This window comes from Littorina saxatilis, linkage group LG17 (assembly GCF_037325665.1).
Source record: "Littorina saxatilis isolate snail1 linkage group LG17, US_GU_Lsax_2.0, whole genome shotgun sequence".
Classification (NCBI taxonomy): Eukaryota; Metazoa; Mollusca; class Gastropoda; order Littorinimorpha; family Littorinidae; genus Littorina; species Littorina saxatilis.
Window position 1 is genome coordinate 19,624,731 of NC_090261.1, and position 26,097 is coordinate 19,650,827.

The following is a 26,097-nucleotide window of genomic DNA, read 5'->3' on the forward strand; positions in this document are numbered from 1 at the left end:
AAGTTTGAACAGCGAACGGTAAAAGAGTTTGACTTGCCTGTTTGCTGACATTTCGTGCAAAACATCAGTTGCTTCTTTGGGTTGTGCAACACCCACGGTAATCAATCAATCAATCAATCAATGAGGCTTATATCGCGCATATTCCGTGGGTACAGTTCTAGGCGCTCAGCAGTGATGCCGTGTGAGATGAAATTTTATACGGCCAGTAATTGCAGCCATTTCGGCGCATATTTACCTTTCACGGCCTATTATTCCAAGTCACACGGGTATAGGTAGACAATTATTAACTGTGCCAAAGCAATTTTGCCAGGAAAGATCCTTTTGTCAATCGTGGGATCTTTAACGTGCACACCCAATGTAGTGTACACGGGGGGGAGTTCGGACACCGAAGAGAGTCTGCACACAAAGTTGACTCTGAAATAAATTTCCGCCGAACCTGGGATCGAACTCACGCTGACAGCGGCCAACTGAATACAAATCCAGCGCGCTACCAACTGAGCTATATCCCCGCCCCTGGTAATGAAGTCGGCCAGCTTGAAACAAAGCCACGCGCGGGGGTGGGGGAGGGGGTAACGTCTTTCTTTTGCGCTGAAGTTTAACTTTATAGAGCGACGGTTTCATCTGGCTCTGGCTGCTCAGAGGCCGGAGGGAGCTCAATTTCAGTGGTACTAGCCGCAGTGCCGCTGATGAGGGCAGAGATTTGAAGTACAAACGCTTCTGGCCTTTTTCTGGCACCAAGTTTTGTTACGGAGGCATGTTGCTTTTTCGGAAGAAAAAACCCGCGAAAGGAGGCAACTGTCAACCGGCTTGGAGCATTTAGAGTTGCGACCCTTGGAAGCTCTTCTCTATAAAAAGCACATAAAGTCTCCCCAAGTGTCGTCTGCTTGGAGAGACACATCGCTTCGCAAAATTGATAAAATAGCAAATCAAACTACTGTAAATTGGAAAGTACAAACAATGTCCGGATCAAATGAAAGCATAATCGGACAATGACCCCTTTGTGACAAAAACAATAGGACCTATGTCCTCTTGCATGAAAAATGTATAGGACATTTAAAAAAAATATCTGTGTATGCCTGATGTCCGACGTGGATGTGAGCCCCTGAACAGTTTGGAAAACAATAAAAAATGAATAATTTCATTTTTTAGCTACCGTGGAATTACAATTCATGTGTTGCAAAAACGTCAAAATTGCCATTGAAATTTGCCGTTATTTTGCATGTTTCACTGAATTGCCGCACATGTTTACGTCGCCATGCTACACACAGTCTCACGCCATGTGATAGCTGCGATATAATCTGTATTTGCAACATGCAAATAAAGTCAAAGAACTGTAATTAAATCACTCCAAAACTATGTGAAGTTACAAACAGCTATAGTAATGTTCACTTCTGAACAATAGGAGAGGTATAAAATAGATGCTGTTTAAAGAACAGCATAAAAATAAAATCACGATTTTTTCTACAATTGGTGAAGTACCCTCGTGGTTTGGGCATCACGCCATCAGCCCCGAAATCTCGAGGCGGTTTTTTTGTGCATCAAACCCTCTTGAAAATAAAGTATCCTCATGAGCCCAAAGAGAGGAAACAGGAATTTACCAGCGCAAAAGACAGGCGTTGAATGAAGCTGTCAAGGTCATGAGGCAGTGTAGGTCGATTTTCAGACCGCAATCGCTGTACAGAAATCTGCACAGGATTCTCGCCCCTACCTTTTCAAACTTGTAGCCCCGGATAGTCATAAATAGACGACAGCTTTAACTCTGTTTCATACTCAAGTTCCTGTCAACATTATAATTATATTTTCCAAAAGCTATAAAAGACGGATTAAGGAAGCTTAATTTGAATCATAAATGGTCAAGAGTACAACAGAGCGTCGAGTGCCTGTATCACGAGTTGGTCACAAAACTAGCCTTGTAAAGGCAACCATTCTACATGCACCTCAATCAAACCTGTTCTAATCTGTTCAAAATAAGTTGATTTCAATATGCATGTCTTCTTGTGTTCAAATCTGTGTCTGTTGAGTTATATATCTGTGGATTAGTTCGAAAAAGTCGGTTGTCGGCGAAATGCGAAACGTGACACAATTCACACACTACACTTTGAAGCTGCATGTTCGCTTTACCAGAGACAATTTGAAACTGAATCAATCATATCATGTTATGAATGCAGTTCAATGCAGGTTTACTGTCAGGACGAACGAATGACCGGCGATGTGTATAATTGCGTTCAAAAGGCGGCTGCTTGAGTGTAAACGTCGCGTTAGTTTTTCGTACCGAGTTCGTCTTCATTTTAACAACGAGTAGGAAGTCTCGCGTAGGCGGGAAACAGCATGATTTTAAAGCTTCTGTCGTTGCCTTCATTTCGGCATAGGACTTTAAGCGGTTTCTTGATTCCACTCTACATAGCAGTCCAAGGGAAAAATAATTGAAAACCGCGTAAATGTTATGTTACGCGCATGCAACAAAAAACGATCCCTCACTAGGACGTGAACGAGATTTTGCGTAAGCGGCGGCCATTTTGAATATTGTTTACAAAAAAGCTGGTCACTTGCTGTTTTGGTCGAAGCATTGATGGATCATTGTGGCGAAAAAGCATGAGGTAAGTTTTGCTGTTTATGGTTACATTCATGCAGTTTTGTCAGTGAAAGACATGAAATGCAAGTAAAGTGACCAAAATACATTATCATTTTTACGAACAACGGCATGAACGTGAAAACAGTGTTAGCAGGGGTTATCTTAGTCGCATTTGGAATTGTGAAAAATGTTTGTTGATTTGTTATGAGCACATGTTTGCGAGTGACGATGCTTACTTTTGGTGTTACTATTTTTAATGTTACATGCGTGAATATGTTTGCTTTGGGAGAATGTTTTTTACATGTTTTATAGCGAGAAGACCAATTTTGGACGTAGTGTTGTGAGATCTCGAAGGATTAAAAATTTTTTTTACGACTTACCATTTTTTTACCATCTTGACGCGTGATTGTAACTTAACACGAAAGTACATATCGTTAATGTTACGTACAACTACAAGCAAGTGCTGCATTCATTTTAGATCGGGGAAATTTTAAAGGAAAACAAATATGCAATAATCTGAACATTCGCATTCTCGATGAATGTGGATGGCCCTGGTACGATCTTAAACCCAAGTTTGAATGTTCTGTTCGTACGTAACCTAACGCAATCACACTGTGACAACATGCCCGTGTTAAGTTACATGCAAACTATCACCTTGTTGATGGAAACTGAATCTGCAAGTACCTGTCTGATTTTTCAAGATGATGTGTTTTGAATGGTGATCTTTCACTTCAGTTTGTGTTTTCGCCTGCACAAGGGATGTTTTAGTGATATGTGTTTGTATGTAACTTTACTCCATAAAGAGTGGTGTTAAGTTACACTCATGTATTTTTCATCACACAAGTTTGGTATAGCAAAATCTATTGAATAGGAGCTTTTTAATACAAATGAATTGTTTGCTTCATGGTAACATTTGAATTATAATTGTGCATTATGTTACATGCAGTAAAAACGTGCATGCAAGTAACTTAACACGACAAATGCATGTCATGTTACCTGCAGTCATACTGACATTTTCAAATGGCATTGCTAAGATGAACTCAGGATTTCATTGACTGCTTCAATCCCACTTTGAAAGGTGACTGGATGGAAACAGTCAACAATTTTGCTTTTCAAACTGTTTAATGCTTCAAAATAGATTAAAGGTGTTTGCAATTGTAACATGACACCATAGGTTTTGTGTAAAGTTACTTTCAAATGTATCTTGAAGAATTTCACATTTTTGTGCACACTAATTGCACACTATAATGTTCAAAGAGTGGATCATTTAGTACAAGCATTTTTTTAAAACATGTGCTTGAATGTCACATAACACAAACATAATCATAGACTAAGGGATTATTCGGTGTTAAGATACATGTACGTATGAGTAAAAATTGCCGTCAACATAGTTTATTATCTTTTCTTTCTTTTCTGTGGATGTTTTTTTTTAAGGCTGCTTAACAACCAAGATATGGTTTAATGCAGGTCAACAAACAAACAAAAACCCACTTAATCTATTGCTTGAATATAAAATTTCAAAAATAAATTTTCATTTAATTAATATACTTACCAACTCACATAGATAGCAATAACTTCGTTTGGTTGCTAAGACATTGAAGCACTCTTACATGGTTACATGGGGAGATAACTCTAAAGAAAAACACCCACCCGCCATATAAGGCATGGGTCACGGTAGTTATCTCCCCTACCGGCGCCCGCGCATGCGCAAGCCGTACACCGGTAATACTCATTCCGTTCTGAAACCCACATCCCTTCAAATAAATTGCGGGGAAGGCTGGGAGGGATTTCAATATGTGAGTTGGTAAGTATATTAATTAAATGAAAATTTATTTTTGAAATTTTATATTAAATTACATATTCTTACTCAACTCACATAGATAGCAGATTGCTAATCTAGGTGGTGGGTAAAAATATATACTCACAGTTAACATCGAGAAAGCATCTGTCCCGCAGCCACCATGGCTGGCAGACCAAATGTTCCATCCATACGAGAACTTGCGATATCCCGCAAGTAAAAGTTCATGAACACATCCTCAGATGCCCAGTAGGCTGAGTCCATGACTTCTTGAAGTCTTCTGGATCGTAAGACCGCTGAAGACGATGCCCAGGCTCTAAGCTCATGAGTCCGGGCTGACCGGAGAGGAAGGACTGACTGCCCCCCCCCCCCTTTTCTTTGCCACCAAATGTAAGCCTGTCTTACTAGGGTGGAGACCCATCTCGCCAAGGTTGACTTAATTATGTCCTTCTCCCTCTTCGTATTGACTGATAGGAAAAGAAGCTTTTGACTGGAGGATCTGATCGGATTTGAACGAGACAGGTATGCTCTCAGTACTCTCACAGGACAGTTTGCAATATCCGGGTCTGAAGGAGCGAGAATGGAGCTCAAAGGTTTGATCTGGATTAATGGCGAGGGTTTATCTGGTTTTTGGTTTTTTGCTAAAAACTTCGCGCAAAACCTAAGTATGACCGAACCGTCCTTTTCAAAGGACACATCGCGAGGTGAGCCTGACAAGGTGTGAATTTCGCTACCTCGTCTACCTGACGCCAACATGACAAGAAAAACTGCCTTTCGCGTAAGATTCGCCAGACTGGCAGAGCATAAGGGCTCAAAGTCTTGAGTTCTTAAATATTCCAGCACTAAGGGCAGATCCCATGCTGGAATAGCGGATTTCGTTTTGTCAAAACGAAGGGAAGCTCCCTTTAATACGCTAGTAATGAAACCTTCGCGTGATATAGAATGTCCTAGCTGTTTCAAGGTAACTGAAATAGCTGACCTACGGACTTTCAAAGAAGCCGGCGCGGCGCCCTGACTAGCTAGCCAAGACAAATGATTTGCCACTTGAATAGATCGGGGTGACGTAGGTTTCACTCCGTTAGCCTTGCACCATTTAAGCCACGCCAACCAGTGAGAGGTATAAACTGACGACGTAGAACCTCTATGAGACGCCTGAATCAAATCGATAGTGGCGTCTGACGCACCTGATCTTTTCAATGATTCCCGCACAGAATCCAAGCGTGCAGGGCAAGCCACTGCGGATTCTCGTGGGGAATGCCCGATCGTGGCTGTACCAAGTCGCCTCTTTTGAGATCTAGAGGAAGAGGTGGGCCGTTTGACAGTCGCAGAAGGTCCGGGTACCAAGGCTGTCCCGGCCAGTATGGTGCCACGAGAATCAGAGATGGTCTTTCCATGTCTGCCTTTCGCAGGACCCTCCCTAGGAGGGGAATGGGAGGAAAAGCGTAGGCGATCAGCCCGCTCCAAGAGATTTCCAGAGCATTGACTTCCCACGCTTCGGGATCTGGAAATGGGGACACGAAAATCGGCAGACGGCGTGAGAACCGTGTGGCGAATAAGTCTATGGACGGCTTCTCCGCTTGGGCCCAGAGGCGAAGAAGCGCTTGATGAGTGATCGTCCACTCCGTGTGTACTATCTTGGAAGACCGACTCAGAGAGTCTGCCAAGACATTCAGCCTTCCCGGAAGGTACTTTGCTGACAAAACTACACCGTGATTGTGACTCCACATCAAGATCTCGCATGCCCTGTGCGACAGGGGCAGAGAGCGAGACCCCCCTTGTCTGTTCAGATAGGACACCTGCACTGTGGTGTTGTCGGAGTGAACCAGAACATGTTCCCCCTTGACAAAGGGTAGGAACTCCGTCAGTGCTAGAAAGACTGCTTCTAACTCCAGCAGATTTATGTGCCATTTGACTTGCACCTGGTTCCAGAGACCAAAGGTCGTGTGACTTTCCAGGTGAGCCCCCCACCCCTCGAGAGAGGCATCTGTGAACAAGTGCCTCGAAGGCGGGGAAAGGACTATGGGAACTCCCTGCGAGAGCCAAGCTGTGACCAGCCATTGTTTGGTCGTTTCTATAAACCAGTCCTGAAGTGGTACTCGAGTCTCCCAGTCCTGAGACTGAGGGTCCCACCTGGAGTTCAGCGCCTCCTGAAACGGGCGCTTGTAAAGCCTGCCCAAATGAGTCAGAGGAGCCAGCGATTCCATCTGGCCTAGGATGGACGTCAGAGACCTGACCGAAGCCATAGACAGAACCGCCGTGGCATTTATGTGATCCCGGATCTTGTTTATCCTCCTTTGAGTGGGCTGAACTGTCCATTCCACAGTGTTGAATACCATTCCCAGATACGTAAAGTTCTGGGAAGGTGTCAACTCGGACTTCTTGCAGTTGATCATGAAGCCTAGCTCCGCTGCCTCCTGCAACACGGTCTGTGTGTGCGTGAGGCACAGAGATTGTGCCTGATTCTGAATTAGCCAGTCGTCTAGGTACGTCCGTAGACGAATACCTTGACCTCTGATCAGTATGCAAAACTGGCGAACCACCATCGTGAAGATCCAGGGAGCCAGTGAGAGGCCGAAAGGCAGAGCCCTGAATTGAAAAATCCTGTTGCCCCAAACAAAGCGGAGCCACTTCCGGTCTGTTTGGTGCATCAGGATGTGGAAGTAAGCGTCGGAAAGATCTATGGAGGTGACCCAATCGCGTGGCCTGAGGGCCTGCCTCACTGAGGTGGGAGTCTCCATGGTAAACTTGATCTTCCTCAGAAAAAGATTTAGCTGAGAAAGATCCAGCACCGGACGCCATCCTCCCGAGGCTTTTGGAACGACAAACAGACGTCCGTAAAAGCCTGGGGAGGCATGGTCCCGAACTTCTTCCACTGCCTGCTTCTGAATGAGAAGTTCTACTTCGGCCTGAGCGGCCTCTCTGGCTTCCGGTCTGGCCGGAAACCGAAAAGCCGGAGGAGTTCTGGTCAATGGAGCCTTCTGAGAACTCCAAAGAAGCCGGAACCCCGATCTGAGCACTCCTGCAATCCAGTGATTGTTTGACTTCTTCAGCCACACTGGCAAAGCCCGCAACAGGCCTCCCGCCACAGTAACCGTGGGGGACGCAGGAGTGCTGAAATCGGGGAGGCATCATTGGGGGTTAGGCTTTCGACCTGACCCCCTCTTCCCGAAGGAAGGCTTGTTCTTGGGGTAAGGTCGCGATCGGTTCCCTCCTCTCGAAGCTGAACCCCTGCTCGGCTTATGACCAGGCTTGGAGGACCCCGAGAAAGACTGGGCAGGAGGACCGCTGTGCTTAGCTTGCTGCTTCGAAAAGGCAAACTCAGAAAGTTTCACGAATTGCAAATCTTTGTTTTGCTGAGTTTGCTTCTGAAGCGCGTCCAGAGTGTCCTGTCCAAGAAGGGAACCTTGAAGGATCGGTGAGACCCTGAGCGATTCCAGAATGTTCTTGTCTTCTAGACGAGAGCCCGACAGCAGAGCTTCACGTCGCCAGAAGACGGCCTGCGCATACAACCTCGCAGACAAAGCCATTTGCTCCGCAGACACCCTTCCTAAGGTCGCAAAAAGGAGCGAAACGTCCTTAGGATCTGCATCATGCCTGAACTCAAAAGGGTTCAGAGAGGATGTCACTGCCCGTGAGAGGGAACGAATTAAAGTGTCAGTCAGAGACGATAATTCCAAAGCAGCGCGGCCGCATTCTTCGACAGCAATGAGATCTTTCTCTTTACAACCAGAAAGCCTCTCTTTGTTGTAGCCGTCTTGCCGAATGGAAGCCAGTTCCGGTGTAACCGGAAGTGATGCCGAGGGTAAGGCAAAGGAAGAAATCAAAGGTCTGCTAAAAGCAGCGAGACGAAGCTTCCTCTGAGAGGCCGCAACCGGAACCGGCGCACGACCGGAAGCAGCCAGCCAAGACTGAGCCCCTGCAGGCGCATCCCCATAAGCTGATAACAGCGGAAGAGGAACATCGCCCTGAAACACTTTCGCAAGTTGATAGGCCACAGCAGGTGACTCCAAAAACTTGAAGTTCTCAGTCCGCTCTTGCGAAGGGGCAAAGTCAGCAAAAGCTGATGGAGGAGGAGCAGCGGAAGTGGTTGCCGCAGCCACCCCTTCCGAGAAGTAGCGTGCAGTAACCTCTGCTGCCAAAGCCAACAAATGAGGTAGCTTAGCCGGAAGTCGGCGAGACGCTTCCTCTTCTGCTTCTGATGCTTCTTCCTCCAAATCCTGCTCATCCCCAACCGAAGCATCATAATGATCAACTGAGGGATGTCCAGCAGAACCGACGTCCGATGAGGCAATTTGAGCCGAAACCGGAAATGGTTGTGAAAAATTTCCGGAAACCGGAAACCCGTGGATTGAACCACCATCCGGCTGTCCAATGCCAGCGGAAATGCTGGGAAAGGAAGCGGAAGTAGCCTGAGCAAGGCTAGCGGAAGCCGCAACAGCGGAACCGGAAGCCACAGGCTGATGAATGACTCCCGCCAGCAGCGAAGTGCTCACGGCGGAAGTCAAACCTCTCCTGCCACCGGAAGCCGCCCCGACGCCAACGGTGGGAGCGGAACCAGCAGAGGACTGTATAGCATGAGCATCGACCAGCCCCAATAAATTGGAACCGGAAGATCCTGTAACCTGTCTGCCAGCAGCCGCCCCGACTGGAATTGCGGGGGCGGAACTAGCAGACACATGCCCTTCACATCCCATGCCCAGGACCGTGAAAACGGAGCCAGGTTGGTCTGTGGGAAAACCCTTACGGTCAGTGTGCAATTCCGCCGAAACGGAAACCGACTTAAAAGGCTTGCGTACTTCGCCAAGAACACCCGGAGGTGCTGATGTCCTAGACTCAGACAAAAACTTGTCAAAAGATGAGTCCGACATATCCAACACCGTCGTTGGATCTGCCACCACGCCAGCGGACGTGACCGTAGCAGACGGTTCAGAGCGAACCCGAGCAAGCGAGGAAACATTAGTAACACCCGAAGGACGAGACAGAGCAGCATGTTGGGCTATTTGTCTTTCCGACGAGATCAACTCATGCACTTCTGTTTTGAAAGACGATAAAATCGCTAGCAAATCAGTCTTAGACAAAGATGAATCTGCGCTAGGCGCTTGAACTTTAGTGGAAGGAGCCGAAAGAGAAACGGATGGTTTGTCAATCGCAACTGAAAACGATTCATCATTCGCCGGGTTGAAAACAGAGACAGAAACGTTATCCGCCGGTGGAATTTTCTGAGTTCGAGACGGAGTGGTGGTAGCCACCTTAACTTTGGATTGGGGCGCTTTGCCTGATTGAGAGCTAGGAGAGCAAGCCTGTCTGGTCGAACTCCGAGTTCTTTCTCTCTCCTTATCTTTCGGTTTGTCCGCCATATTGGATGACAAAGCTGAACCAAAACATAAGACGCAAAACGTTCCAAAAAGCTAATAAATCGCGTCTCGGTAATAAAAAGAAAGATCTCACCCAATACTTGGAGTAGTGAAGGAGACAACGAAAGCGTAACCAAGGTCCGATGGTCAAACACCGACATGAATACCAGCAGATAGAAAATTGACGAGTGCAACACACGTCTTGCTCCGTGCGTTGAAGAAGAAGGAATGAGTATTACTGGTGTACGGCTTGCGCATGCGCGGGCGCCGGTAGGGGAGATAACTACCGTGACCCATGCCTTATATGGCGGGTGGGTGTTTTTCTTTAGAGTTATCTCCCCATGTAACCATGTAAGAGTGCTTCAATGTCTTAGCAACCAAACGAAGTTATTGCTATCTATGTGAGTTGAGTAAGAATATGTAATTTAATGTAACTTTACTCGGTAAAAAAAATTCACAAAGAAGGTGAGTGTTTTCAGACTAAGAGTGAATAATTATGTATTAGGATGAGTTTTAACAGTATGTGTTTCAGGACACACAAAAGTTTGTTTCATCGGTCCAGCATTTAATTTTTTTTAAATTTTCTTCCTTCTCATTAGGAACGCCTGATGTTGTAAATGCATGGACACTATCAACTGAGACAACATCCAGTGAAGATTGCAGAACAGAGTGGTGTGGACTCAGCTGACAATACTGTGACCTGCATTTCCAGGGGTAAAAGTACAAGGACTTGAATACATTCAGGAAGAAATTGTGAGAATTGAGGCACTGGGGATTTATTTTTTTTGTTTGTTTCAGTACCGATGATACTAGTTTTTGTTTAAATGTACACGAATATATTAACATGCATGGTAATTTATGTTTAATTCAATCAAATTGATGATTTTCATGAGATTAGTTATGTGGAACTGGTACGCTTTGAATATCACCTCGGAATTTCTTGTTATTTTGTGTTGCAGATTCAAGCCCTCATTGGTGATGGTGCAGAAGTACATTTCCTGAAGAAACAGCGTGAAAGCAAACAGACTTCTATGTGTGGCCCTTTGTTCCCATGCACTAAGATTTCTGAAGCTGTACTGTTGTCATGTATTTGTTTAGCATGAGGTCAACCAGCCTAGATGCATTCCCTCCATAATAAAAAAAAAACAATAAAAAATAATACGAGTGGGTGGAACGCTGTTTTGTTAATAGTTCAAAACTGTCATTGATTTTCATGTATGCAGAGGCTCTTCTATTCCATCTGTCAGTGCCACATCTGTGGTTAGCAGCTTCATGTTTTGTTTTTGAGTTCATGTTGTGCTGTTGTCCAGTTACAATCTGAAAGATAGGAAAGGCTGGTTGGTAGCAAAGTTTGGTTGGTAGGACATTTTTGGTTGTTGCCCAATGTTTTGTCTAACATTTGCTGTTTTGTTTGAGTATTTCTCTTTTGATTACTAAGGTGTAGCTGAAGTAATAACAAAAGTTGAATGGATATGTTTGCCTTTCCCTTATTCGGGATATTTTGTTTGTTGCCTAAAACTGGCTCTGAATCCACTTAAATTCAATTATTTCACTGTCTTAAGCACTCAATAGGTCATTCAATATTAAGAGAATGTTTTCTTCAATTACTAGTACGATTTAAGTGATTAAGAGGCTGTACATGTATAACAATTATTTCACCTTCAAATAGCACTAGTTGGTGTAAAGTTACTTGCATACGTCTTTTCTTGTTATTTATTCTTTCCCTTTATCACTTGGACTCACATTTTTGGATATGAAATATGTTTATATCTATGTATTTACTTGTAGAACATTTAATTCTGGATGGATTTCTTTTTCTGGTGAAAAATGGGTAAGAAAAAGGATAGGTCACAGTGTTATGTTACATGCATGTATTGCTCGGTTTTCTATTTTATACATTAAAACGAGTAAAACAATTGTTGGGATACTTTAACCTTAATTAATACTTTAACTGAAGTATTTCATACCTTGACAATGTAGGAGCCTTTAATACAGTACATTTACTTAGTCATTTTACCTTGAAATTAGGAACGCCTGATGTTGTAAATGCATGGTGCATTATAACATAATTCAGAAATTGGAAAAATGAACTTTTCTTCTTACAATTAAATATAAAGATAAGGCTTAACATATTTGAAGACTTTTTCACTGAGTTTTTGTTTGTTTATTTTACTTAAATATGTTACTTTTTTAACATTGTGAGTCAAATGTTCTGCTTTGTGTAAAGTTACGTACATGCAACAGTTACATGCAATTTTCAATACTGTATCAGACTAGAACACTGTTGTTATGATTTAATCATTGAAAGTACACTTGTAGCAGGCTGTTAAAGTTAAATAAAGACCTGGAATTAAACTGGATTTGTTTTAAGTTGATGTTGATTGAAAGGGTCACGGTGTTACCGTTACAATGCAAACCAAATACATTTTCTTCAAATACTACTCAGTAAAAAGCCCATTTGAAAATTCTTTTGGTAGGAAGTATCAAGATAACTATATGCTCCAATTTGAGTAAAAAAGATTGTTTTATGACAAAATTATATTTGTCATGCTCATGTCAGTGTCACAGAGACTGGACACTATTCTGTACTCTTGACCAATTACAGAGGCGGTACGATGTGCGCTCAGACTTTGTAAGTCCGCTTTGTGCATGAAGCTTGACAAATATGCGTGAAAAAATAAACTTTTATACATCACTACATGAATGTAAACTGTATAAACTATTTCTTTGTAAAATAATCTCCCTTCTTATCAAGTTCAGCTGATCTAAATAATTTATTAATGCCTTCTGTGCCTCTCAGTTTGGTTGTTAATACAGTAAAACCTGTCTCTAACGGACACCCTTGGGGAATGGTAATAGTGTCCCTATTAGACAGGTGTCCCTTCTTCACAGGTGGAGGGGCCGGGGCAATATTTTACAAAGAGCACGTAAAATGAACAAGACACTTTTTGTCAGTCCTGTAGTATGTATTTATTGGATTGAACATGAGACTCACTGAAAATGTGAGTAAACAAATGATACATGTAGCAAACAACAACAACAACAACAACAACATCCCCCCCCCCCCCCCCCCCCCCCCCCCCCCCCGTGCCCTACACACACTGTGCATTCAAACTTACGCAAGTCGGACGTCACAAAGCTAAAAATAGCTGACTCTTCATCAGTCATTCAACGGGAAATTCCGCAGTGTGTCTCGACCAAATTGGGTCAGCTCTTGTTTCATTCAGTTTTTCTAGTCTCAGCATAAATGCATGGAACAGAAATTTAGCTGTTAACTATTGTTTCCTTCGAACGATTGCTTACAAAGAGAGAGAGATCGAGAGAGAGATTAGTAGGAGGGGGGAAGGGGGGAGTGGTAAATGATAAATGGTTGCCATACCACTCCCATACCACGTTGTTCAGGTCTTCATATTGCGTTTTCCGACGTTTCACAGTTTTTTGGTCGATTCGCGCACCTGACTCCCACTCCTTCATCTACACGTCTTCTTTTTCCGATTTGATCCTCGCGATCTGTGTTTTACCACATCCCATCTCCTTCGCCACATCTCGGCATGATTGGCCGCTATCTAGTTTTTTCAAGGCAGCGACACGCTGCTCTAAAGTCAACGCTTTTCTTTTTCCTGCTGGAGATTCCATTTTCAAACACAGTAGTCTACTGTTGCTTTTGGTTGTGACTGTATCCACAATGCGGAAAAGCGAAAGTGAGCAAAGCGAAAGTGAGTGAGCGAAAGTGGGTCTCCATCTAAACAAGCCACTGATTGGTCAGAAAAGGGACAGGACAACCAATCAACAACCATTTGTGCTACGGCTGCCGAGCACTGACTGCATAACAGTCGAGTTTTCGAAGTTGCGTTTTTATGTACGTTGTGTCCGTTTGTGACAGTGTTTACACTTCCTACGGTCCGAAAAATCGTGTCCGCGTCCGTAAGTGGCAGGTGTCCGCCCGTTAAAGGTTAGTTATTGTTGAAATCGTGTTCGTGCCATGATAAACTGTCCGTATGTAGCAGGTGGCCGTTACAACAAGGGTCCGCTAGACTCAGGTTTTACTGTATTATGTGTTGTTTGAGAATATAGTAAGTTAATTGATTACAGTTTACATAGGGTCAACACTTATGGCTTGACAGTTTACGTTTTTCACCACAGCTAGATTGTTAAAAACTGCAGCAATATGATGAAAGGACAAGCACGTTTCAATTTTCAAATGCCACACGTCCCAGTAACTCCAAAGTACAGTTTGTGTACAAAGTGAAGCAAAAAGAACTCGAAAGACCGGTGTGTATCTATACATATAAATAAAAGAGAGTGTCTGTCTGTCTGTGTGTGTGTGTGTCTGTCTGTGGTCGCCATACCTCAGAGATGGCAAAAGATAAGCACAAGATATTTTGCATGCACACTGCCCTGGACCCACAAATGTGCACCTGGGTTTTAGTTTCTCCAGACATTGTTTCCTTCCTCAGATAATTACCCTCCCCATCTATCAATACAGTCTATATAGTGCAAGGGAGGTAAGTCATGGTTTGTCACCCACGGAAGGGAGGTAACTCTCATCAAACCAGTATACCGTGTCATTCTCAAGGGTTACCCCCCGCCCGCTATCATCCCCCCCCCCCACACACACACACTAACCCTGCCCCCTGCTCCCCCTCCCTGCCTTCCAGATCATCGCGAATAATGTTTACGAAACGATCGCCTCAGTGAAAGATCACGAGAATTTACAGATTTCTCTCCCCTGTTCAAAAAGGTATGACGCGCTCACTCATGAGGTATGCGTGCTTTGATCAGACGGTAACTACAGTGGGTGTGAGAAGGCGGCGGTAAACAAATCACGAAGAACACGTTGAACCAAATAGAAACTTGCCTTGCCTATACATCCAAATGTATGAGCTCACACTGTCATTTTTCTTATCCACATTGGAATAAGATTCGAGAGGTTTCTGAGAGAGGGGAGAGCAGAAACACCCGGGCGAAGCCGGGCCTGACTGCTAGTTTAATATCTATTTTCAGTTTTGTTGCCCTTAAAGTTAAACTTAAAGACAAAATATTTACACATAGATCATATCCATGATAAACTGTGCATCTGTCTCTTTAGTGCTTCCTTGTTGATCAACAAAACATGTCAAGAAGGTTCGATGTATCAGCTGCTCTCTGGTGAATGCAGATTAATATGTAAGACTAAGAGGATAACAATAACATTTCTTTATGACCCAACCAATGTACCACTTATAGTATATACATACACGTGTATGTATGCTGGACAGCCCAACAACAGAAAACAGGACAGGTTCAATGACTGTCTGGCTAAGTGCACGACAAGTAACAGGGGAATGAGCTGCTTTGAGTCACACCAGTTTTGTTATTAAGCACGTACTAAAAATAACCTCAGGCTAATCCATTGTGTACAGCCAATGGACTAAAAAAGCCACAGACAAAGGAAAGGCACACTGGTAGACCACAAGGCCCGTTGTATAGATCTACTGGCTTCTAAACACTCACTATTTCCTTCTCATATCTTCTTCTTCCATATTGTGACCACGGTCATTTTGGCTGACCATTATGTCACATGACTGTATCAGGAAAAGTGCTATCAAGTATCATTCTCATACGAAATTTGAATGAAACTGTGTCAGAAACCGTGACCTGACACTGGGAGAAACCAGGAAAGTTCACAGAACTGACCTAAAATGACACATCTCTCCTAAATCGAACACAACACACCTTATGTGCTGTCTAAGCTGCTGTTAGTATAATGGCTGAAACCATTGGAAGTATAAGTTGTAAAAAGAATAATCTTACCTTTCGAAGCACCTGTCCACATTGTCTGACATTAGAAGGAGCATGCAAAGTTGCTCGAGGGCAATCTGCTGCATGTCTCGCTCGTCTCCATGGCCCATTTGCAGCCATTCCAGCAGCGTTTCAGGGTCCACCTCCGCCATGTCCACGTCTAATCAGCTAAACTAAACAAGGTGAAGAATATTCCTACAGCGTAAGTGTGTTATAAAACAGTATCCATTTCTGTTTTTGCGAGTGATCATAAGTGTTCTGATCCCAGTCAAAACATTCCTGAATTAGTGTCTGACACTTTACCTCACGATTCGATCTTTGCCTTTCTCCGCCCTTCCTTCGACACCAACAGATCAAATTTGAAGTAGTTCTTCACATATTAGCTTTTACAATGCGAACATCCTTCGCGTTAGAAAGTCATTTCCTCAAAAATACGCAGTATGATAAACAAAAGATCAAGATGGGGGCTACTTGCCAAGAAAACATCAGCAACTAAGAGAATGCCAGCCTCGTTTTCGATCAGGTGTGAAGGCCGATCGCGTGACCAAGGTGAAGGACATCATGGATCGGCTCTTTCCGGGAAAGCGAAATACTGACACGACGTTGTGAACTTCGTGACCCCACCCGAACTCCACCACCACCACTATCATCATTATAATAATAATGACATAAAAAGCCCTGTAAAATAGACCTGAAACCGAACTGAACAGTATCAAATTCACAAGGAGATCGACTGAACAGCCGCTGAAACTGATTATTCAGTCGGCACTGCAAAGCTGAGGCGGCCTTGTCATGCAAGTGATGTAAAAGGCGAATTGTTCAAAAGAAAATCAAGTTCTAAACACTTTTTATTCGACTGGTGTCCACCGATTGTCTGAAGATTAGTGACTATCAAAACTTTGACAGATTATGAAAATATCGTTCAGTCAGTTATTATATTTTGCTATAATCTACTATGTCAGGGGCGGGTCCAGGGGGGGTTTCCGGGATTTCTGCCCCCCCTCCCAGCTAAAAAAAAATAAAAAATAAAAATAAATAAAGAAATGTGAATATAATGAAAAAATGATGGCTCAGATTGCACCCGATTGCTCCATTGTCCTTGTTTTTATCAACATTTTCCGGGGGTGCATGCCCCCGAACCCTCCAAGGCGTCGGCCTTTGCGGTCTTCTGAATGCTGGTTTGGAAGGTAGTTGGGGTCTATGTCGACCAAAAGAGTGGGATTCCCTGTAGGTGGAGTTCCTGGAGTGGGATTCCCTGTATACAATCTTTTTTGATATTTCTTAGAAATTCGAGTATGGTTTGCAAGTTTTATTGAAAAACTCCACCCTGTGGGATTCCCTGTATACAGGGAATCCCCCTCCAGGAACTCCACCTACAGGGAATCCCACTCTTTTGGTCGACATAGACCCCATCAGCGTAACTTGGTGTTGGCTCAGGTTGCACCAGATCGGTTAATTTTCCTTGTTTTGATCCAAATTTGTTTTCTTAAATTTCTTGGCTCAGATTGCACCAGCAGGTTGCTCAATTTTTCTAGTTTTTATGATCAACATTTTCCAGTGGTGGGGGGGGGGACACACACACACACACACACACACACACACACATACATACCGTGACACACACACACACACATACACACAAATACTCACACAAACACTGCACACACACACACACACCGTGACACACGCACGTCACGACGGTCAGTACTGGACTGACACGCATTACCGCACGCGTGTGTTTTTGGAGTCAACCAATTACTCAGTCTGTTTATTCTTTCTTTTGTGAACATTTGCTCGGTTAAAACTTTAAATTTACTAATTTTCCTCAGATTTTCTAGTGAGCAGATGAGTGGCAGCAGGGATAAGAGCAACAGTATTCAAACACTGTCAACCCCCAAGTCGGGGTTCGAATCCCGGCGGCCGCTCCCGCGTTTCTTGACCGCTGCATGACTGGTACTAGCGTGATGTCCATGTGTGTGTCTCTGTGCGTGTGGTTGTGGAGTTGAAATGGAGGATCCAGGCCCGTGCAAGTCCAGTGCCAGGAGCATCATGCCAGAGTGAATTTGGTGGTGCCAGAATGAGAATGGTGGTCCGAGACCGGTGCCAGAGTGAGAGTGATGGTGCGTGCTGGTATCAGATGCCAGACCCCATCCTGAACTCAGGTCAAAATGATGAGTTACTACCCTTCGGGTCTCATTTATCAGAGCCGGAGACATAGCGATAGCGTGGACCGATGATTATCAAAATGGCCAGACCCGTGCTAGAGTGAGATTGGTAGAGTGAGTGAGAGTGCTAGAGTGCTAGTCTTTTTCTTCTTCGTCAGTCATCGTCTTCTCTCTCTCTCTCTCTCTCTCTCTCTCTCTCTCTCTCTCTCTCTCTCTCGTTATCCCGGGACGGATTTTTGCTCACGGACTGAGAAGTCGGAGTGCAAATCGCTCCGAAGAGATCATGTCTGGCGTCGCCATCAGCTCTTGTGGAATATAAATTTTTACATAGATGTGTGCGTGATGGTGCTGTGAAAACGATGGTGCCAAAGTTTGATCTTAAATCAGACTGTGGTCGACTTTACAGACAATTTCATTTCTACATGTGGAAAAATAGAGGACTGTACCCGGCGATCAAAATCGCACGTGAAAAAGGCCTCAGGGCGCAGTGGCCACTGAGCTTTGTTCGTACCCTTTTTTTAGGCGTCCTTTTTGTGAGCGTGCTGGGTGGCAGTTGGCAGTGGGACAGTGGGACCTGCCAAACTGACCACGGTAAAAGTGGAGGTTGCAGAACTGACAGTGATCCCGTCTTCATTCACAACAGCGACCTACAACGCTCATTTGTGAGTCTGGCAACTTCTATCTGGTTCACCGAGTCAACGGTATGGCAAACAAGATCACAGAGCCGGTTTCGGTGTGTTTTTTATGTGAGCCTGAAGCATGTCGTTGCACATGTCCTCTTAGTGCAAGTGGCGGTGTTCATGGCGACATTTCTTCTTGCTTGTGGAGATGTAGAGCCAAACCCAGGACCTATGCATCGACACACCAGAGAAAACCACCGCAGTGGTACGGGCATGCAGCCAAATCTCCGTACGGCACAGCACAGCTACAGCAACTTCACACAGAATGCACAGGACACGATCGAGCATAAACTCCAGACTCTTCAAGACAAGATAGATCAGAAGTTTGCACAAGTCATGCACTGTCTTCAGACTCAGGGCGGACATCTGAGTAGAAAGATAGAAGAGAACTTTCGCCGTATTGAACAGACACTGAACACAGTGCTGCATGATGTGGACATTTTGCAGCAAGATTCTCAACTAGCACGCTCAGACATTGAGAACCTACAGAAAGACAGTGGGCGTACACAGTACCGCCTCGATGTTTTGGAGCAAGAATTTGAGAAACTCGACAATAACGCCAGGAAAAATAACTTGAAGTTTCTTGGAGTCCCGGAGTCCGAACGCGAAGACGACAAGTCAAGTGTCAAGGTGATTGTTGAGACACTCAATGAACACACCCACAATGGAAACTGGCAATTTTCGGACATCAAAAGCGCCCATCGGGTTGGTCGACGCGGACAACACCCACGTCCCCTCATCGTTTCCTTCGAGCAGCTGGAAGACAAACTGTATGTGCTACAAGACAAGGACCTGCGTCAAAGCCTCAGGACAGCTTCCATCAAAGCAGCTGCTGACCTTACACAACGTCAACGCTCTCAACTACAGTTCTTCAAGGACCAAGGAAGGACAGCTTACTACAAAAACGGGAACCTCTACGTGGACAACAGACGACACACAGCCGGTACACAGGGGAACACAGAACGAGGACACAACTCTGCAGATCACTCCTGGGACGCCGACTACGCAGAACGTACCAGATACGACGCCTGCAGTCCAACCAGCAACCATCACAGCAACCACATCAGGAAAGACACAGACTGGCGGATATCGGAATATGGGCACAGTGGGGCGGACGCACGCCGCGATCGTATTCGACCTGACTGGCATCACCAAGGCGATCTTCTTGACAACCATGACTGGCACCAGCACAACGATATCCGCAACATACATGGAGACGACGACCACGGACATCGTGACGACCATCGATGGAGGCAACAAGATCGGCAGCAAGTTGACCACAAAGAACACTGCGATGGACGTTCAAGACGAGGAGAGGAAGATCAGGTTCAACGCAACTCTCATGAACGACGAGCAGCCAGCACGCATGAACGAAATCCTGCATCCAGTTGGCAAGAAGAATACTACGAACAACAGAACGCACCCAACAGATGTGTTGATTATGAATTTGAGCCATACTACTGTCAGGAAAGTCAAGAACAGCATGACATTGGCAACGTACTTCAAAACAGGAACTCAGGATGGACTGAAAGAGAACACGATTGGAGACATTCACACACAACCCAAGGCAAAGATCACCTGGAACGACGACACAGGCAAAGCAAACGAGTGCAAGACGAGAGAGACAAGCGTGGAAGAAACCAAGAAAGGCAAACTGAAGATTACTGGAGACAGAAAAACAAGCCACAAGGACGAGAAGAGGACAAGCAAGCACAGTATTCAGTCCAAAGGCAAGCCACGAACTACCGCGACTACTTCAAAGCATGGCAAGAATACGCCTACAGTTTCTACGGCCCTCAACAACCCCACAGCTTTTCGAGCCAACCCCTAGCCAACAGAGATGAAATAGACGGTGCATGTGAAAACACATACATGTACACTCAACCTGGGATAAACGGACCGGAGAGACAAGGTTTTGACGAGTGGAATAGACACGAACAAGACCCGGAGCAGACCTATGTAAAGCAGTTCCTTGGGCATTCACAAACTGGTTCGCCAAATCCAACCCAGGGAACCTCCAGTCACCATCAACACTCCCAGGGAAAGGCCGCTAACCAGGTTCGTCAGACACTCCCCATAGTGCCAGGCGAGATGCTGTACAGCGAAGCTGTCAAACAGCCTCCCTTCCCCCCTGCTAGCACATCCAGAGAAGTATCTCTTCAACGTGACAAGCCCAGCCTATCCCGCCACGAACGCGAGGAGGATAGTCTCGAACCTCACACTACGCAGGTCGCAAGTTTCAACAATGGAAACAACAGCTGTGATCGAAATGAAACGTCCTTGCTGAACGGCGACAAAGAGTGGAGCATGCCGGCAAGTGTGCCTCCCACGCTTGCAGCCGACTCAACTAAAGACAATACAGAGAACAGAGACAGCTTACCTCACGATTCCCTCGAGGAAGGACCGCACAAAACACAAAACAACCAGAACGAAAGACCCGCCGTTGCAGACCCTTTAACCGCCTCTGAGAGTTCCAGCAAAGTCAGGGAATCTTCACCCTCCTCCCAACCAGTGTCCGTCAATGATGAGCCCCAAGCAAGTGATGACGACAACTACAGCACCGGACTTGAAAGTGAGTTCGGTGACCCATCCGAGCATGAACAGGACGTACAAGATTTTACCCAAGATGTCAACGCCTCTTCTACCCACTCCCAGCACCCCGAAGATGCTGTCACTGATGCGATCGGAACTCCGCCCGAGCAGCCTGTCCCCCACGAAAACCACATTCCTCCCAACCAACCCGCATCACCTGGCGATCCAGCAGCAGAAGCACTTACAGTGGTCCAACCCCTTGCCCCACAAAACCCCTCCGCGGAGGACTCTGTAATCGCCAGCTCTTCCTCCTCGCCCACTCTACGTGATGACGTCACGACTGACATCCAACCCATTGGGAACGCCTCATCCACAGTTTCTCCCTCTCCTGTTGGCACCATGGCCGACATGCTTCAGGGCGACCTTTCCAACCCATCTCCTCAGCCGTCCAACGCCGTCATTGCTGATGCTGTCCACGATGACGCAAGTGGGGGAGGACCACTGACTTCCAGCGATAGCAGTGACCTTCCAGCAGAGAGGAGTGACGGTACCCCCCTACCCGTCACACAAGGAGGGAGAGCACGACAAAACAGTCGTGTGGGACCCAGCGTAGACAGCAACAGACCGATCACCCGGTCACAGTCAGCTTCACAGGACAGGAGCGGGCGCAGCACACAGTCGCGCATACCTAGTGAATGGATAACACCTTCCACAGGAATGAAAGATAAGACAGCTAAATCAGATGACAAATGACCTCTAGGCCCTGACCGCGTCACAGTAAGCAATACTCTTGGTGAGTTCGCCTTTCTATCATATAATGTGGAGGGCATTACTTCTAAACTTAAAGATACCAACTTTGTGTCATTTATTCAAAAGTTCGATTTTGTGACTCTTGTTGAAACATTCGTGGAATCATTTACCTCTACGCAGTTTCCAGACTTTACTAGTTTTGTTGCTCCAGCGAAAAAACTCTCAAAGAAAGGACGAAGAAGTGGTGGGATTATTATTCTTATTAAAAATAAGGTATTGCCCTATTTTAAGCGGGTAGATGTTGATAACGACAACGTCATTATTTTTGAAGCAGACCGAGTTTTGTTTGGCACAGATCTCAACGTGTTCCTCGTTAGCACGTATTTACCGCCAATTAACAGTCCCTTTTATGATACTAGTGATTTTGATAATGGTGTTTCCATGCTTGATCAGTGTTTGCTGGATATTTTAGAAAAGAAAGATGATGCAGCTTTTATCATGTGTGGAGACTTTAATGCCAGAACCGGTTCTAAAGTCGCTCCATTCTACGACTTAGAGTCAGACTGCGGTGTAAATGTAGATGGTGATCTTTGGTCCACAAGCAGCTTTGAAGGCTGCCATTATTCTCAGCGTTCGTCCCAAGACCCAGATGTCAATCCATTCGGAAGAAGATTGTTAGATCTGTGTTCTAGTCTAGATATGCACATATTAAATGGGGCTTGTGATGGTGATAGAAACGGTCGTTTCACGTACATAACATCAAACGGCAGCAGCGTGATTGATTATTTTATTGTATCTTGTTCTTTGGCTTCTTTGGTTGACAAAATGTGTGTTCTTGACCGAATTGATTCGAAGCACATGCCTGTTTCCTGTACTCTAAAACATGCATTACAGCAAGACACAAGGCAAAATATAGATAGCTGCTCCTTTGTGTACAAAATGAAATGGTCAGAAGAAAAACAGGCTAGTTTTATGAATAAGCTGAATCAGCCTGAAAGTCTTGCTGGGATTGAAAAAGCCTCTAACTTGATTGATGTTAGTATTGATGAAGCAGTAAGTACATTTACATCTGTGCTTAATTCAGTCGCAGAGTGCCTTGTCGTCAGACATAACCCCCAGAAAAGTAATAGCACTGGTAGTGCCTGGTTTGATAAGGAATGCGAGGATAAAAGAAGGGAGACCAGAAGGTCTCTACGCCAATCCAGAAGCACGCTTTGCCCCTCAGACAGAGAATCCTATTGTGAAACTCGAAAGGTTTATAAGAAATTGCTTGACGAGAAAGAAAAACAGTATAAGCAGAAATGCAGAGAAGAATTAGAAAGCTGTTTTAATGATTCCCAAAAATTTTGGAAAAACGTTAAACGGTTTTCTAGAAAAAGTGCATTGAGGAGCGATATTACAAATGATCAGTGGCTGGAGCACTTCAAGAATGTGTTCAATGCAAATAATGTTGCGCATGTAAATGAAAGTGAAGAGCCTACCTGTCATAGTGAGTCTCATGAAGGAAAAACCACTCCGGAAAATGAAACTTTGAACTCTGGCATAACCCTCCAAGAGGTTAAGGCAGCTATCGATCATTTAAAAGCCAATAAAGCTGCTGGACCCGATGGAGTCATACCAGAAGTCTTCAAATGTGCACATGCTCATATTATTCCTTTTTTGGTCCAACTGTTTAATGCTATTTTTTCCTCTGGAGTTTACCCTGAAGCGTGGACTGAAGCCATAATCCACCCCTTACATAAAAAGGGCGATGTACATACACCAGATAATTATAGAGGTATATCTTTGTTAAACATCTGTGGAAAGTTGTATAGTTTCATTATTAATAAGCGTTTATCTAGTTGGGTAGAAGAGCAAAATTTACTCGGTGATATACAAGCAGGGTTTCGGAAAGATCACCGCACCGTTGATCACATATTTACTTTGTTCAGTATGATTCAGAGGCATTTGCTGAGAAAAAAAAAGTTGTACGTTGCTTTTATTGATTTTCGAAAAGCCTTTGATTTAATTTCCCACTGTAAGCTCTGGCCTATTTTGCGCGGATCAGGAGTTGAAGGCAAGATGTTACGAGCCATCCAAGGCATGTACAGAAGAGTTAAAGGCCGAGTAAGATATGGGTGTAAACTGACCGACGCCTTTTTTTGTCACAAAGGCCTCAAGCAGGGGGAAATAACCAGCCCGCTTCTTTTTTCCCTGTTTATTAATGATCTGGCGTCCGAAATTATTTGTAAGGGTAAACATGGAATACAGATGGTACCTGACTTACTTGAACTATTTATTTTGCTTTTCGCTGATGATATTGTTTTATTATCTGATACCGTGGTTGGATTACAAAACCAACTGAATATCCTTGCCCACAAAGCTAATGACATGGATTTAGAGGTTAACCTGGAAAAATCAAACATAATTATTTTTAGAAACGGGGGATACATTTCTCAGAACGAGAAATGGTTTTTCAACGGCGTCAAGATGAAGATAGTAAGCTCTTATAAGTATTTAGGACTTGTTTTCACTACCCGCATGACCTTTTCAAATGCTCTTAATGATATGGCATCCAGGGCTAAGAAAGGTGTTTTTGAGTTATTAAGAACATTATGGAGACTCGGTGATTTCTCCCCAAACCTGTTTTTGAAACTATTTGATGCTCAGATACAGCCTATCCTGTTATATGGTTCAGAAATTTGGGGTCTTTACCCACAAACACAGATAGAGAAGATTCACACGTTTGCGCTTAAAAAGATTTTAAACGTGGCGCCAAGAACACCAAACGACATAGCATATGCTGAAACTGGTCGCTATCCGTTGTACATTTTTTCTCATGTTGCATGTATAAAATATTGGTTACGCCTAGTCAAGATGAATGATTCCAGACTCCCTAAAAAAGCTTATAATATGCAGTTGTATTTGCACAGGCAAGGCAAGTTTTGTTGGACATCCCAAGTAAGATTAACTTTGTATAAATTTGGTTTCGGATTTGTGTGGGAAAACCAAGGTGTGCAATGCGAGAAAGCTTTTTTCAAATGTTTTAGACAGAGGTTAATAGATTGTAATATTCAAAATTGGCAAGAGCGCATTAATACCAGCGCAAGGTTTGAGGTTTACCGCGTATTTAAGTTATCTGTTTGCATGGAAACGTATTTTACTTTTGTCAAAAATAAGCATATAAGAGATGTACTCATTAGGTTCAGAGCGGGCGTGTCCGAATTACGCTCACATAAATTGAGATACTCCCCACATACCCTACAGGACTTGTTTTGCCCATTCTGCAAAAAAGCACCTGAGGATGAAATGCACATTTTATTTCACTGTGATGCATTGAACGATCTTCGCTGCCAATACTTACCCTTTAAATACACATCATATCCTTGTTTGGTTTCCTTTCAGTTGATAATGCAAAACAAGAAGGGTCTCCATGATTTAGGCAGATTTATTTATTATGTTAACAAACGCCGTGATTTACTTCCTAAGGTGTAACAGAATGATTTATTTTGCTTCATGTCTCTCTGTTTTGCTGATGTGGTTGAGTGCATTGTGTAGCTGCTGGTTTTTAAACAACTATGTCCTTTGATGTATGTTGTAGTTGAGGATGTATTTGATGAGGCACCAGCCATCCCCTGTACATACCCATACATGTATGTATGTGCGCGTGTGTGTGTGTGTGTGTGTGTGTGTGTGTGTGTGTGTGTGTGTGTGTGTGTGTGTGTGTGTGTGTGTGTGTGTGTGTGTGTGTGAGAAGGAGGGAAAGCCAGAAAGTTTGTGTGTATGTGTGTGAGAGAGAGAGAGAGAGAAAGAGAGAGAGAGAGAGAGAGAGAGAGAGAGAGAGGCTGTCATGTTTGATATATGCACCGGTTGTAACGGGTCAGTTGGCCTATACAATAAACTTTCTGAGTTCTGAGTTCTGAGTTCTCTCTCTCTCTCTCTCTCTCTCTCCTCTCTCAGTCTCTTTCTCTCTCAGTCTCTTTCTCTCTCAGTCTCTCAGTCTCTCTCTCTCTCTCTCTCTCTCTCTCTCTCTCCTCTCTCTCTCTCTCTCCTTCTCTCTCTCTCGCTCAGGGTCTGTTCTGTTACTGTTTTAGGCTCTGCAATTGAAATATCCGGCAGAGTATCAAAATGCAAACCAATCAAAATAAATTTAGATGAAGAAAGACATAGCGTGAAAAAGATATTAAAAACCAAAATAGAAGAACTTGAATGGAAAAAAATGAAAACAATTAAAACGGCGAAAGAGGGAAACAGCAACGCTGCCGTTGTTGATTCATCTGACCCGGCAGGTATCATATTCCAGATGGAAAGGGTAGATCTTTACCCGTAGCGATGGCAACTCTGTCCCTAGCGGATTCAGTGGTTGCGGCCGTTCAGTTTAGCACGATTACGTCCAGGCTTCGGAGATTGAACCGTTCTGACAGTGTCGCATCGACTTGTGATGATGATGACAGAATTTTCTGTTAAGGATGTGTGTAGGGTGTGT

At 44.3% G+C, this 26,097-nt stretch overlaps 1 protein-coding gene and 1 long non-coding RNA gene across 3 annotated transcripts in view; one reads left to right on the plus strand and one right to left on the minus strand.

The window, feature by feature from the left end:
• LOC138952777 (E3 ubiquitin-protein ligase HECTD1-like) overlaps window positions 1-16,006 on the minus strand; it is a 124,298-nt gene extending 108,292 nt beyond the window's left edge. For both annotated transcript variants that reach the window (XM_070324502.1, XM_070324501.1), the window contains exon 1: window positions 15,518-16,006. In XM_070324502.1, coding sequence (XP_070180603.1) covers window positions 15,518-15,657 — 140 coding nt within the window. In that variant the 5' untranslated portion in view covers window positions 15,658-16,006. The remainder of the gene's footprint in view (window positions 1-15,517) is intronic.
• LOC138952800 (uncharacterized) lies at window positions 10,360-10,839 on the plus strand. The gene is made up of 2 exons (XR_011451421.1): window positions 10,360-10,438; window positions 10,684-10,839. It is a non-coding gene; the product is annotated as an uncharacterized lncRNA (long non-coding RNA).
• Window positions 16,007-26,097: the final 10,091 nt, after the last annotated feature.